The 16,372-nt window shown below is 33.0% G+C and overlaps 1 protein-coding gene across 1 annotated transcript; it reads right to left on the bottom strand.

The window, feature by feature from the left end:
• Positions 1-2,871: 2,871 nt before the first annotated feature.
• PCYB_073820 (hypothetical protein) lies at positions 2,872-16,270 on the bottom strand (the record flags this gene model as incomplete). Its single annotated transcript, XM_004221779.1, has 2 exons — positions 2,872-15,425; positions 16,132-16,270. The coding sequence occupies 2 exons, from the start codon at positions 16,268-16,270 to the stop codon at positions 2,872-2,874; spliced, it is 12,693 nt and encodes a 4,230-aa protein (XP_004221827.1).
• Positions 16,271-16,372: the final 102 nt, after the last annotated feature.

The raw sequence follows: 16,372 nt of genomic DNA, 5'->3' as shown, positions 1-16,372 counted from the left end.
GAACTCTTATTAAATATATCGTTCATTGCAACTTATAATTTATGACAAACAGTATATACAATTCTAAGTTCTTTCTTCACTTATGAACCATGTTAAATTTATACTTCCATTAGAAATTTACCTTCAAATGCTTTTCTTAATCTTTACTATTTTTTTACATTTTAAATTTCTCATTGTGCATCATACAAATATGTAGGAATTAATTATAATGTATTTCCTACTCTGACACACATGGGTGTATACTAACCCAATCTTTACATAAGACTATGTATTTCTTAGTAATATGTGTTATTAGACCTAGACAAGCTTTAAAGGAAACCATACTGCTACTTTTTTGGAAATGTAAATAAAATATAAAGTTAATCCTTTCGGCATTGCAAAAAGTAAAATGGATAAGTATTGTGCATATATTCAATATAGCAAGTTCTATGTGGCAGCTGTTATAAGAATATATAATATTATTTATGAAAACTCTTTTCGAGGAAAAACAAAACACCTGTAAGTATAAGGTCATATTTCTAAATTTATTATTCGAAATCGCGAAATATGTCCACTTTTTTTGCCAAAAGCTCAGTTTATTTTAATGGTACTACTTTCAGAAATGACTTAGTGTAAGAACATACCAGAGGTGCATCCATAGAACCATGTTTGTGAACGAAAACTTTGAATTTTTTCCATCACAGAAAAAATAATTTATGAATTTATATAACCCCCCCAATTTTTTCTTCTAAATTCATATTTTTAGTTATGTATCATAACTAATTGCATATAATTTTATATTTTAGATAAACTTCATCCCAGTTAAAACCATTCCTTTGTGCAACTTAACAGCACAAAGCTCATCATTTCATACACAATTTATTTTATACATGTATTATAAAATTTATTAATAATGGCGATGATCACAAATGTAATTAAAAATCAATTATGAAAAGAACTCTTTTTAAAAATATACATTTATAATCTTTTAATCATCTTTAACACAAATATCCTGAAATATGAAACAGAAAAGAGAATAGAATTGCTTATTGAATTCACAAAAAATGGATGTAAATTTATAAAATGCTTCTTACATAAGACACATAACGAACAAAAGAGATATCATTTCCTGTTAATTCTATGTAAATGCTAAATCTAAACCACTATTCTCGTCTAGTAAAAGTCGACACGTGTTTTAAAAGAGAATGAATGTTTATCTATTTTTTCTGTATTATCATTTATAAAACACGTCATGAGAAATAATTTTGAAAAATATGCCATTCTTTGGATACCCATTAAGGAATATTATTAAATGAGGCACAGAAATATTCCTGAAGACTCATTTAAAAATTATTGTTTCTCTTTTGCAGAAAATGAGAGGTGAATATCTTTATTATTGATATTAGAGGTATTACCCAAATGAGAATAACAAATGAACTAATTTTTTTATGTGAACAAATCCCTATATTAAGCTATTTTTTTTGGTATTTTCATTGGAACCTAAAGAAGAACGTAAATTCTCATGTTAACTTTAGACGGGTAAGAATGGTAAATTTTTATCTATTATTTTATATGAAAAATATAATAAACTTAAGTGTATAGGTATTTTTTTTCCATGAGCACTAGAACTCATAAGTATGATGTAGAATTATTTGAATTCATCCATTTCGGTACGTTTTATAGAAGACACAGCAAATAAATATGTAAAACATATGAACAATATAGTGACGTGTTTTTGAAAAAAGAAAAAGCCTAAAGCATTGTTAAAACATTTTAATACTTAATTCTATGTAAACTTCATGTTACGTTGCATAACTTTAGATAAATGCTTAAAATATTTTGGAAAATTGTGTTACTCAATGCAAAAGTTTTTATTTCATTTTATTCACCCTTTTAACTTGTAAATTATAACAGTCTACGGGTAGAGATCCTAACATTTTCGTTCAGCAACATTTTGTGCGATGAAACAAAAATAATATCTTTTAAAAATGCCTTAGTTGCGCAGCATAAAGAGAACTACAAACTAGAAATACGTGCCCCCTTGTTATTTTTCATTTCAAACGAGGGTTTAAAATTTAAAGAACTTATCATATATTCTGTTAATAATTTTAGTCAATGCAAGAAAATTATATTCCTTTTTGTGTTTGTTTATTTGCCCCCAATATGTGGTAACATAACATTTTTATATCTAATACATTGTTAGGCTAACAAATAAGTTTATCGTTGCAGGTTGGTTTTAAAATATTTGTATATTTTAAATGCACAAAACATTTGTATACTAATCATTTAGCACACCTTAAAAAAGGGGTGGAGAAAAGAAATGGACAAAGTGACAAAAAATGAATAACATAAACCTTAAATTATATAAAAATATTAATTTCGTTTGCACAAAATAAAAATATGAAAGTTAATTTTTCTTTACAAAAATAACGATTTATAAACAACGTTTTTCGTGAATATAAATTTTGCAAAATACAAACAAAAAATGTATTCTATATGTTAGGATAAACGTATATTATAACCCATTGCATGGAATAATATACATCCCTAAGTTAACAGTTAAAATCAACAGTATTTAAAACATTAAGGAATTTATTATAAAAAAAGGGGTATATACATATAAAACAAAAAAAATAAGGAAACATTTTCATGTGAAAAATGTGTCCAGTACAAGAAAAAAAGGGTTTAATTAAAATGCTTAATTGATTTTTTGGGAGATTTCTTCCCTCTTTTCTTTTTCATAACAAAAAGAGCACAATTATTTCCAGCGTGCACCTATAAAGAAAAAAAAGGGGAAATGCATTAACACACGTATAAGTTATTTTTACCAAATAATTTAAAATATAAATGTACATACGTTAAAACATCAAGGTGCTATAAAGTTCAAAAAAATTAAAGATTGCAAACACTTACTTGTTTTACTAAAAAATCGGAATTCTGTATTGTTAGCATATTGTAAGGGTGCTTCTGGTTATGCTTATTAGTAAAAAATACAGGGTGGTTATATTTGAAAAAATCAATGTAATCATTATAACCTAATATTTTTAAAGAATTGTCATCATAAATCAGAAATATGTTATTTTCATTAATTGATATGTTCTTTATGGTCTTTGTATTATTCAAATTAATGTTAATAAAAGGTGATGATCCATAGGCCATGTGTTGAAAATAATTAGGAAAATAGTATTTCAGGTCTCCTGCCATGTATATATTATTGTGTATGTCAAGAACACATGTTACAATGTTGCTACAGACAATTTTTTTTATTATTATAAACTGGTTTGGAGAAATACCTTGAGCTTTCGAATTTGTTATATTTGTATTATTTTCCTTATTTGCAAATGTATTAAATCTATTTTTAAAAGTCGTAAGGGGATTATTCTGTATATATGTTGTGTCGTTATTATGACTTATATGAACGTTATTCTTGTGTATATAATATAGGTAATAATTGTACTTGTACAAAAATAAAAAATTATTAAAATTGTAGTAAAAAAAGTTATTAGTAATTCGGGTAAAGGTGTACACACTTTGGTTAATGTTATTTACGCATAAGTTATTGTTTGTATCCCTGCCACATACATAGATGCACATATAGTGTGCCAGTATTTCTTCTATCATACGATATAAACGTGATGTGTCGGAACACGAATAAGTTGAATTCATGAGTTTAAATTCATCAAATGATTTATCTCCCCAATTTACAATTGCGCTGGTGTAATTTTTAATGTCATATATGTCATTTCTATATATGAAATCGCTTAATTCACTTGCTGAGCTGAAATAGCATTCAGGAAAGTTCGTACTCATTTTTGACTTCATTTTCTCGCTTTCCATATGCTTATAATTGTCTGAGCAAGTAATGTTTTTCATTATGTATTGGTAATATTTATCATATATGCTTTTTTTAAAGCACGTTATTACAGTATTTGCCTCCCCACATGACACATTGGATACCATTAAAATATTGTTCAAGAAAATCGTCATGTACTTTTTTACAAATAAAATAAAAAAGATGATTAGTTTAATATTGATACATACAGTTTCTTCTTTCTCGATATATTCGTAAATCTGTGGATTAATAGTTTCGTTTTTTTTTATTAATTTTACAAATTTATTTGGATCATCAACATTAAGAATGTCAATTTTTTTTGGTAAATTTAGCGAATTGCCATAATCCTTTTTATCAGTGCCCTTTTCATCATTTCCTTTTTTATGTAAATCATCATACTCATTTTTACAATCATTTCCATTCGAAACGTTCAATTTTTTATTACTGTTATGTGTGCACTCTTTTCTGTTATGCGTTTCATTATAATAGTCTTGCACATTCATATACTTTTCATCGTAAAAGTTGTAATCATAAAACTTCATTCCATAAATATAAGGATTTATATTAATATTATTCGGGATATTGGTGTAGATATTTATGTCATTTCTAAAAAGACTCATGTAGATGTTTACTACTTCTGCTTTTATAAAAGTTTCCAGATAATCAAATACCCTAATATAGCTGTTTTTTCTCTTTATATTGCCATTTTGTGGTTCTACTTTTTTTTGCGAACTTTTATTAACGTTTCTGTTATTATCATTGCCATCATCATTTTCCAGATCATGTAAATTGCAATGTAAATTTATTAAATTTTGTACACTGCACTTGTCCTTAGCCTCGATCGAATCCATACTGGTTATTTTATTATTTCCATTATTTTCATTCTTTTTAACTCTATATGATAAATTAAATATACAGACTTGAATTGGAACAAGAACTAAATTGTTGTTAATTTTTTTCCTTTTTATATTATTCATGGAGTTTAAATTGGAGTGTAATTTTAATTTTCTGTCGTTCAGGAGTATCTCATTATTTGTGATGTTAAAACTATTTTGAATAGGATTTTCAACGTTAAAACTGAATTTTTTTTTGCAAAAAGAAAGTTTACCCTTGTTAAACTTATTTTTTATATTTTCTATTTTCTTCTTGTCTATCATATTAAAGTAGTAACTTTTCGTGGTCGATGAAGACACGGGAGAAGATAAAAGTTCTGACATTTTATTTTTTTTATTTTCCTTTTTTTCATTTTTTTTTTTTTTATAGTTATTATTTGAGTCACTATCTGAAAATTCCGACTTGTTAAAGCTATCAAAGTAGATGTTTTCGAAAGGAATGGATGTTTGACCTAGCTTTTGTTCTCCCCACATAAATATAGATCCATTTGAATATGCACAGACATGATTATTTCCACAGAATATAGAACTAATGGGGACGTATATTTTGTGTACGCTTATAACTACATTTTTAACTTCTAAATTTTCAAAATTAAACATATTTTCTGAAGTGTAAATGTTGTTTGTTTTTAGGGTGAAAAAATCTTCATCTTTGTATTTATTTCCATTTAGTAAATTGCTTGAATTGCCTAACTTTCCATCACTGTCATTACATTTTACAGAGCTCTCCTTTAAAGAACTTTGTGAACTTTTATTTTTATTGTAAATATTCTTTTTTATTGTTTCTAGGATTAACGAATTGTACAAAATATTTTCACAGCACCTGCTATTTATCTTTTCTGACCCCTTTATTTTTATTTCTGTCTTATAATTCGTGTGTATCTGTAACTTTTCAAAATCATACAGAAAAAAATGGCCAGGGTTAATTAACGTAGGCGCGTATCTATTGATCTTATCGCCAGTCCCTAAACATCCATATTTATTGTTTCCCCATGAATACACATGACCAAAATTGTTTATGGAAATGACAAAATCTGCACCATTGTAAATATCAATAAATTTTACTCTACTTTTTATATCATGAATAAAATTATAGATGAATTTGTTGTTATTAAGATTGCCATCTAGCAATATGGTTTCACTTTTGCCCTTGGTTGACGCTGCACCTTTTTTACAGTTTCCTCTACTGTTTTTTTTTGGTCCTTTCATGTACTTTTTTGAATATTTATAATCATCATAATTCCTTTTTTCTCTCTCTACAGTTTCATTTGGATCATATTTTAAATTATTGGTAACCCTTTCGTCATAATATTTATTCGAAATTTGTCTAAAAAATTTTTTCACTAATTTCGTGTTACTTTTCTGGTCGGGCAGAACATATGCTAAATACTGATTTGCATAAGACGATGAATACAGTATAGAGTTATAAATATTAAAATTGTCTATGGACATTTTTTTAAATAATAATTCTTTTTTCACATAAAAGGATTTATCTGTATCACTGTTAAGCAGCATATTTATATTCATATTTTTCTTTATTTCATCTACATCGCTAACTTTAATATAGGTGACGTCACTATCTTCACTATCAAACGAAGAGCACACGTCACTTTCGCAAGAGCTGAAGTTATCCGATATAACATTTAACGGCGCGCAACACATAGTACAGTTGCATAGGCTCTTACTTTTATGATCCACACTATTGTAACAATCAATTAATTTCTCACAATGAAACATCGGCTTTGGGAAGTTTGTAGTTTCATTATATCGCGATGAATTTCCAAACAGTAAAATGTCACTATCGCCTGAGGAACTATTATAGTCAAGAAAATTCTTTTCTTGTTTTTTCATCTTTTTTAATCTTAAATTTGTAAAGAATTTGTCAATTTCTATTTTTTCATTACTACCTATTGGATTATTTTTTAGTTTCCTTTTTTCGTTATTTTTTAATTTCGTATTTTTCTCTTTAAAATTTAATTCATTCCTAGTTTCAAAAAACGTGTTATTACCACCAATGTATAGGTTATGCTTCTTGTCAATTATCGAAATCATACCTTCATTCATGCATATTTTTTTTACTTTAATTGGTATTAGTTGCAAATTATTGGTAAACCAAAAATCTGTGCCCTTTTTCACGCTTTTCTTGTTTTTATCATATCCCATCGAACCAATAGTTGGAGACAACTTTAGGTAGGACGGGGTTCCAATAGCAAGGCTTCCATTTTCGTTATTTCCAAAAGTGTACGCATAGTAACATTCACACAACTTCCTCTTAAAAGTTTCTAATATTATTTTGTAATACTTGCTATAATCTGATATTACTTTTTTATAATGGTCGTACTTAAAATTAAAGGAAACAAATTTGCACTTGTTCAACTTTCTGTTCATTTTGTTGATATAAATTAGGTTGTACAATAACAGATTGCTAGTATCCTTTTTGTCAACGCGGGCGTAAACCGACTTCGCGCATTTGTCCTTCACGGTTTCTTCCTTCTCCAGGGGCAAACCATCTCTTGGCAAATCACTCGCGTTCATGTGCGTATTTTTCTTTTCCTTCTTTTGCCTTATATTTAACTGTTCTTCCACAGTTTGTTCCACATTTGGTTCCACGTTTGGTTCCACTTTTGCTTCCATTCTTTGTTCACCTCCCTTGTGATCACGTTTCACATCCTTCGGTTCGTCAACATCTTGGATTTCTTTTTTTTTCCTATTTTTCTCATCAGCGCCCCCCTTCTGCTCAGACACATTTGTCCTTTTCACAAAATCTGCGGTCGATGGGAATGACTTATCAATGTCTCCCTTCAGGTAGGCCTTCGGAACCTTCACATTTTTAACAGTCGGGTATAAGGACACAAAGCTGTTATTAATGTTTATAAGTAAGCTCTTATCTTCCAGTTTGTCGTTTAGGTTGATTTCTTTTAATACGGAGTTATCCTCAAGTTTTTCTTTCTTCGGTAAACTTGTCTTTTTTCTTTTTAAATTTTTGTCCATTTCATCCATATCATCCGTTTTCTGAAATTTGTGAACCCTCTTTAATTCCTCCGAATATTTCTTAAAAAGCTTTTTCATGTTTATAAATAAATAATTCAAAGGAACTAAATATATGTTGTTGTTAAATTTAACGTAATTTCTCTTAATGGTACGAATTATTTCCAGGTACATCCATACTTCATATTTTTGTTTCAGCCACGCGTTGCTGGGCGGAGCATTGTCTTCCCCCAATGACATGCTTTTTTCCCCCCTTTCTTCGTTCTGCTCCGCTGGTTCTTTCTTCTCTCGTGGGTGACTACCTGACTGGTTCTCATTGTTCATGCTATCACTCTGATCCGTGGGCCTCTTTTCATGCGTGTCATCTGTAATAATTTTCTTTTCCTCTTGCGTTACCTGTTCATGAAAATTTACCACGTTCAGCTTGGATAAAACTGTTAGCACATACAAAATGTATGTAACGTATACTAAAAATGGGTGACTGTTTAGGGAGTTTATAGGGTTTCCAAAAAAGAATACGACGAGGACAAAAACTTTCTTAAAACATTTCAGCGCTCTATGCGTGTTCAACAAAATAAGTGATATATAACCTTTTATGAAAAAGTAGTAAATAAATACATAAAAATTATTTCTCATCGATAAAATGACGTTCTGAAATGATCTAAAAGAATTTAGTATTATCTTAACGTTGTAAATAATAGTCGATTTCGCTGAGCTTGGGTGTTTATTTTTCTTCTTCTGTTTAAAAAATGGAATTATCCTCAAAAACAATTTTAAAGAAAATTCTATTAAGTACACGTTGTAATCATTATCTAGCAGGATCATTTTAACCTTTTCCTTCATATTGCCGACCGAACCTTCTTCCCTTTCAAAAATTGCATGTTCCTTTGAATTCTTGTTCACTCCGTCCAGGTCGGTATCAGTTTCGGTTTGCGTTTCTGCTTCATTTTCTGTCTCCCTTTTATTTTCACTTTCGTACTCGGTTTCGTCATTCCCCGTTTCGGCTTCGTTTCTGCATCCATATTCGTACTCATCTATGTTGGGGCTATCACTTGGGGCGTACCTTCCTTCTCTTCTTATTATTTCTAAGTAGTTCCTTGTCGAATAATCCAATGCGTTGTTGAGGAAAAAATCTTTTTCACTCGTTTCGCCTGACATATCGTTCCTGCGGCTAACGCGGAACGTGTCATTTTGCTTCTCTCTGACAGAGCCATTCTTACCCGCTTTGGTGAATTGTCTTTTTTTATTATTCATGTCGCATATTTTGTACTTATCCGTTCTAATGAATATGTAAAAAAATATATTTATTAGGTACACTTTCAGATCGTACGTTAAGAGGTTAAAGTTCTCCTTCATAAATATCGGTAGAATGATTGGTAGGTGAGAATAATGTGTTTCGATTATGTTCAGAAGGACGTGGAAAATGTTTTCTTCTATTAATTTATGCACCCCAAAAAATGGGAAATCGGCATGCAGGCTGAACATGTTACAACGGTGTGCCGCCACATCTGGCTCTTTTAAATACTCGTTTGGATTTTCATAAAAGGTTGGCGCTTTTTTACTGACATCATTTAATAATTCATTTGTTGCTACCATTTCAGTGTCCCCCATTTCGCCATTCGAATAATTTACACATGATCCACTTTGAAGTTCGCTTAACCCCAAGTTTCCCCTTTGACAGAATGCGAACAGAAAGTTAACAAAGTGAGAATATATCAGGGCGAACAAATCTCCATGGGCGCTCCTGCCTTGCTTCAAATGGTGAATGTTCCTATTGGACAAGTACGTGAGAATGTTGTCAGACGCGTGGGTAAAATCATGAAATGTAAATGTCTGTGAACCCGCATTAAAATGCATTTTAATCATGAGATGCACAAGATTCCGATTTTTTTCCTTTTCAGCCTTGTAACGATAACGCTTTAAAAATTTCTTATTCATCTTCTTGTTTTTGCACAAGGGTAACGAATCGTCTGGAATGTTATAATCGCCATTTTCATCCACCCATTCGATGTGTTCCTTTTCGCTCTCTTTTAAGTTTCCCTTTTCACCGTAACAGGTTTTATCTTCACATTCGTTTACATTTTTTGCGTTACTTAATTCAACGTGGCTACAGGAGCAGTTCGACGTGTCTTCCCTGTTCAGAGAAAAAAACTCGTTTAGCATATTCTGGGGCATATGCTGCAGCTCGTAGAAGATATAAAAGGGCAAATTTACTCCGCATATATAGTTTAAACAAAAGGCTAGAATAATCTTATACTTTTTAACCTTCCTTATAATTTTAAACAAATTTAAGTACTGGACATTTAGCGGAATGTACTGTAGGACAAAACTGAGTGACAAAAATAAGTTAAAATAAATCGACTTGAGCAGATTCAAGTGTAAATTATCATTTGGATCCCTCTGTTTGCTGCTTGAAAAGAAGAAGAGGCAAATGCCAGTGAATACGCTTTCGTACGGGAAGTTCAAATTTGTCACAAAGAATTCTAATATGCGTTTACAAATAAAGGCTAACAACACACATACTGAAAATAGCAAAATTCTTCTAACATAAAACTTCTTCTTGTTGCAATAATTGTATTTAATTTTTTTTAAATAATCAAAATCGTAGGTCTCACTTCGATTATTGTTAAAAAATTTCACCAATTCCGCATGGGCACAATATTTTTTGTAAATATTTACATAATTGTCATAGAGAACCCAGAAAAACGTGTCAAAATTTACTTCATACTTGTTTAATAATTGTAGAAAGTTTCGGATGCTTAAAAAATTATTTAATTTTATTTCGTTCACTATTTCTAGTATTACTTTATTCAACAAAAGGTAAAAATAATTTATAAAAATATCTCCATAGTTTTCATACAAATTGTAAATAAACGAGTATTTATATGCCTTCCTTTCCTCTTCTCCTTTGCTTAAGTCTTTATCGTTTCCCTGCACGTTATCGTACATTTCGCCACTACTCCTCTCATCTTCATCCAAGCATGTTTTGTCACTAAACGTGTCTGTCGTGTGCTCATCTTCCAGCATCTTCAAATAAATGTGTAAATTATCACGCCGTATGTACACATCTTTGAAATAAGGAATGATAATATACCTGTTGTGGTGAAACAACTCCTTACTTGGGTTATTCTTTTTCTCATCATAAAAGTAGGTATAAATATTAAAATAATGGCTAAACATAAAAATTATATCATTAGCGTTGGAATAGCACTCGTTCGGGGGCTTATTCTTCTTGTCCAGTTTGAGAGAAAACATGTAATCCTTGTTCAGGTATAGCTTCTTCAGATTTATGTGCAAATTTGTGCTCTCAATAAAACTGATAAAACTTTTCGTGCGAATAAAATACGGAGACGAAAAAGAGTTCCTAATGTCGATAATTATTTTATTCTTCTTCCATTTGTAGTAGTGGCAAATGCTATTACTATTCTGTGGCTCCTTCACCAGGGAGCAGTACCTCATATACGCTTTGTTATTTTTGTGGATATTTAATATCCTTATTATGTTATTAATATACAAGAAGTTGTTACTACTTTGGTGGATGTAGTTCCCTTTGGAAGGCTCCTCCTCATTGGTACCTCTGCTGAAGCTTATTTTGTAGTTAAAAAAATCTGAGCAATTGAGCATATGGAAAAAGAAAAGGTGGAAAATCAAATAAAAGTTGTTGCACACGGGGATGCACAGGAAGCAGAGGCCCCTGAATTTGTACACAAATAAGTACGGGCTCAGGTAATAGTAGCTGTTGTTTTCCCTTATGTAGTTCACATAATCCGAGATGAACTCGTACAACTTCAGGTCGATTATTTTTATGTATATATTTTTGTATTTGTATCCTACGTCCAGGGTTTTTTCTACGTTCACTCTGTGCAGGTGCCAATTGCTCAGTGTGCTTGCCCCTTCCTCAGTAATCGTCATGCTGCAGTTGTTACCGCCACTAGCGCTCGTATTGTCACCCTTGCCGTTTGTGGCGTTCTTTCCCACATTCGCGTTACTCGTGCAGGGCTCCGAATGGCGCGTGGAAGACACATTCATGATCTGCGACTTGGTCTCCACATTACTGCCCTCTTTCCCGATCATGTATCTATCATTAAAAATTGAGCGACGATTTATAGAGGAAAAGTTTAAATCGTTACTGAGCACACTCTCCTGATCTGAGTTCTTTGCGCTTGTTTTTTTGAGCAAACCGCTCGTAATTGCTAAAATATTGTTTTTTTTTTCTTTACAAAAAATGCTGTTTCTTTTTTTTATTTTTGCGACAAAGTAGTGGTAGAAACTTTTTATAAATTCTTTACATTTGCTGTCAAAATGGCACTGCAGCTTCTTTATTTTGCTGTACATCTTTACCATGTCAACCAGAAGAAGCAAAATAACTTCCACAAAATGGATCCTTTCGAAGTAGGAAGGCACGTGCACATCCACTGGGGAATTTCTCAAACTTTCACCGGGGGTTATACGTAAATTTTCTAGCACTATATCACAACTGCAGCACATGAAATTTAGAAAAGGGTTATTTTTCGTCTTGGAGCCACTGGAGCAGCTGTTGCCGCATATATATTTCTTGGGAATGTATACAAAGTAGAACCTATTATAATTTAAATGCAGAAATAGCAGATCCATCATATATTCAAATCGTTCATTCTTGTTGAGTGTAATTTTGTAGGGAACCGCCTTTTCTGTGTTCACATATGTACTCAGGAGTAACTTCTTTCCCCCCCCCTGTATTTTAAACATATCAAAATGGATGTTTACATATTTGTGATTCACAAAGGGGCTCATTTCCCCTACCGGTTTGTGTTGCACAAATATTTTAAAACGGTCAGGGGTTTCATTTTGGTATATTTCTTCTTCATAGTTTGGCACGTCAATTGGGGGGGTTCTCAAATGGTGTCCTTCTTCATTTTCTTCCTCTTCTTTATCTTCTTCATCACCTTTCTGTACTTGCTCTTTTTTCCTATTAATTTCACCCCCCTTTTGTTTCTCTACACGGTTGTTGCACTTGGCATCTTTCGCATCCTTGTCTATTCGTGTGGCCTCATGGAGGGGCGAAAAATCCAAATTGGGCCTGTTCCTGCTTGTCTCTACGTCGCCACTCTCCCTCATGGTGCGACTCAACTTGTTCAACGCCACTTCAATATGTTTGGCATTATCTGCAAAGATGTACCTATTCAATATTGGTTTCACCCCTTCACCATTTGTGAGCTCTTCCGATGAAGTTAGCAATTTTGCCTGTTTATACGTGTTGCCAAAGTGTGGACAGTTGATATTCTTTTCGGCCTGAGAATTTTGCATGCAGAAAATTTCCCCCTCTCTCTTTTTGTTCATAACGTTTTGCATCTTTCCGCAAGAGAAACGTTTTCCCCGTTTTGAATTATCATCCTCACGTAGTATCTCCTCTTTTTTCTGGCACAATTCTCCACTTGACTCTACGCTTCCCTTTCCGCTTCCCTTTCCGCTTCCCTTTCCGCCGTGCTCATACCCCTTGGTGATAGCCCTGGCGTGGCTAACCACCTGGTCGTACAGTTTCTTCTCCTTTTTAATCACTTCCTCCCGTGCACAATTCAAATTGGTCACTTTCTGAATCAGTTTGTCCATTTCGAACGGAACGAAGGTGTCGTGTATGCCAATGAAAAACGGTTTCTTCAGCTCATTTTGTGTTGTAAAACCGAAGGGCCCCTTTTTCCCCTCCTCGGACTCATTCAAATGTCTAGTGCTATTTTCTTCATTCATATAATTCTGGGATTGAAAATGGACATAATTTTTGCTCAGCAAATTAGTATCTTCCCCCCTTTCCTTTTTAAAAGTTTTATCTGTACTTTTGGACCGATTAGAATTGTCATTGCTTTCCACTCGTGTATCACTTCCATTTGGGAACGTTTTCTTCTCCTTCTTTATTTTACCATACGATTCATCGTAATAACTGGAGGGACATATATAGCATATTTCTTTATTTTTCATGGTTTTTAAAACGCTAATTATGTGCACGATGTTCTCCTTCATGGTCTGTACCAACTCCTGGTCCTCGTGACTTTCAATTTTTTTACTCACATAGCGGGGGTTGTTATTACTCCTTTCGATGGTGTACAATTTTACGTAATTCTGCACGTTGTCCTCAAATTTGTCTTTACTTTCCAAATTGAGGTTGTACAAATCGACTCTAAAAAGGGCTACGTTGTTCAGGTCAAACTCGACGTGATCGGTTCTTTTCAATTCGGAGTTGAGCGAGTGGGTCCTTTTGGCTTCGGACTTATCGTCGTTCTGGTTATCCTTATCGTTATCGTTGTAGTTATCGTGATCGTTATCGTGCTCATTATCGTGCTCGTTATCCTGCTCGTTATCGTTGTCGTTCTCCTCACCATTTGCACTGCCATCCGCATTGTAGTAACGGCTGTTCTTACTGCTATGCCTGAACTTTATGCTCCTCACCACCTTTCGCCAGAGCTTTGTGCGCAGCGTTACCTTTTCTTCATACGCGTGGCTCCCCTTCCGGAACAAACTGCTATTCATTTCGAAGAACGATTTGTTACCCTGGTGATCCAGGTTGCTCTTTTTGCTGCTCGTGCGCGAAAGAGCGGTGCGCGAACTTTCAAACAAAATATAACAAAAAACCATCATATTATTTTTTATAAAATAATTACTATTCCCAACATTTAAGACACTTTTTATGTACCTTTTCTGGCATATGTAATGAGAATTTACAAGGTTATCATTCATGTACGCATTTTTGATACTTCTCACGGAACAGTGGTAGCATTTCTTTTCTTTACTCTCTTGTGAAAAAAATTTATTTAATTTTTTCTCTGAGTACGTGCAAATGTCTAAAAACTCGTTCACATATTTCTCGAAGCTCACGTCCTTCTGATTTATATTAATGCTCGCATTAAAGATGGCGTCTTCTTCGATTTTGTTATCAAAGCTTAGGCATAAGCAGACGAACAAGTACGTCGCATACACGTTTCTGTGCTCCAAGGAGTACTTTACCTTATCATCAAAGCGGTTTTTTCCTCCAGCATGTTCATTTTCACGATCTTTTTCTGCGCCGTCCCCCTTTTCTAACCCATACAGAGAAACATACTTATTTATAAAGAACAAAATGGTAAATATATTATACAGAATTGACTTAATTTTATAATTATTGTTCAAAATGTAGAGACACATAACATTCGCCATTTTGAAGTCATCAAATGCGTTGCAACTTAAATGGTTTCTACAAAAATCTTCGACGTTTATAAAACTCCTTTTTACTAAATATATCATTTTTTTTCTTTCTGTGGATAAGTTCCCTAGTAGCTTTTTGTTCAGGTGAAATAACTCAATTGACTTTTCCTTCACTAATTCATTAGTGTGAAAAGTTTTTTTCACAATATTGTCATTCACTTGGTAGAACTCACTGCAGTTATCCAAATCTTCAAAGTAGACATGAAGACAGATATTCTCAAGGATATATTTTAGGCGCACAAAATTATATATCCTCTGTATTATGCTCATTTGTTCATAAAAGTTGGCAAATTTTGACTCATCCCGCAAAAAGTAATTATAATAACTACTGAAATAAAAACTACTCCTATTGTTATAGTACTCATTGTTCATTTTTTTGAATAGCTTCAATAGAAAATTCAGAATCTCTATGTTGTGCTCTTCGCTTAGGTATACCAATGCATTTTTCACCTTTTTCCTGTGAGAGCACTGCGCGATATAGTACACGCATTCATCCTTACTTTCGGGCTTCCTCTTTAGGACTACACACAGAGGGGGGTGAAGGGGAGAGACGTGAGAAAGAAACAGGTTCGCGTGTGTTAAGGAGAATACGTGCGAATGTGCGCTCAGGTATTAGCATATACGCGCACATATATCGATCGGCACACATGAGGGGAACAACCGCACCCCCTTTTGGCCATTCTCACAAGGAGAGATAGGTCTCCAACCGAGTGAACATGCACAAAACGTTCACACAATACAAATGCGCTGGGTACACACATGCATACATAAAAACATGGACATACGCACGAAACTGGAAAGAATGCACATTTGGTGCATGTCACTAATGGTGTTGTGTACATCACTTTTCAAAGGAATAACGTTATCTGCATATCATGCATGCTTCTTAAAAAACAAACGGGTGTAGATTCTTTACGTGGACGCAATTTTTTCACCATAAGACATATAGAATGTACCAATTTTTTCTCGTAACTGGTGAGAGTTACGCAGTGGAAGCATGAAAAGAATGCTGTGCAACGAATTTGAGGACGGCAGGCACAGTTTCGCCGCTGCGAAGGGGGTCTTCTCCACGGGCGTAGCATATGCACACAAACACGCATGTATATATATACATATATGTATATATATAGATAGATCTATAGATACATATATATGCACATGCGCCTCCAAGTGCTGGCGCTACTAAACTCGTTCTACACACTGCGCTCATAAAAAATTTTGCATTACATTCATATATGACGAAGGCCTTCTGGCAGAAGCTAAGCTTATCCTGCTTCACAAAGTGGCATATTAAATTTTCATACAGTTCGTTTGTGTTGTTCTTATAAACGTTGAAGTTCGCGGAATACGATTTGCAGTTTCCCATTTTGTCTTCCCTGCGTTACAGCATTATTGTGTGTCCTTTGGTGTGGCAAACAATTGGAACGATAGGTTTGGCTTGGGTATAATATATTCTGTTTATTTTTTT

This window comes from Plasmodium cynomolgi, chromosome 7 (genome assembly GCF_000321355.1).
Source record: "Plasmodium cynomolgi strain B DNA, chromosome 7, whole genome shotgun sequence".
Classification (NCBI taxonomy): domain Eukaryota; phylum Apicomplexa; class Aconoidasida; order Haemosporida; family Plasmodiidae; genus Plasmodium; species Plasmodium cynomolgi.
The sequence above is the reverse complement of the archived record's forward strand: the minus strand, read 5'-3'. Positions and strand labels throughout refer to the sequence as shown.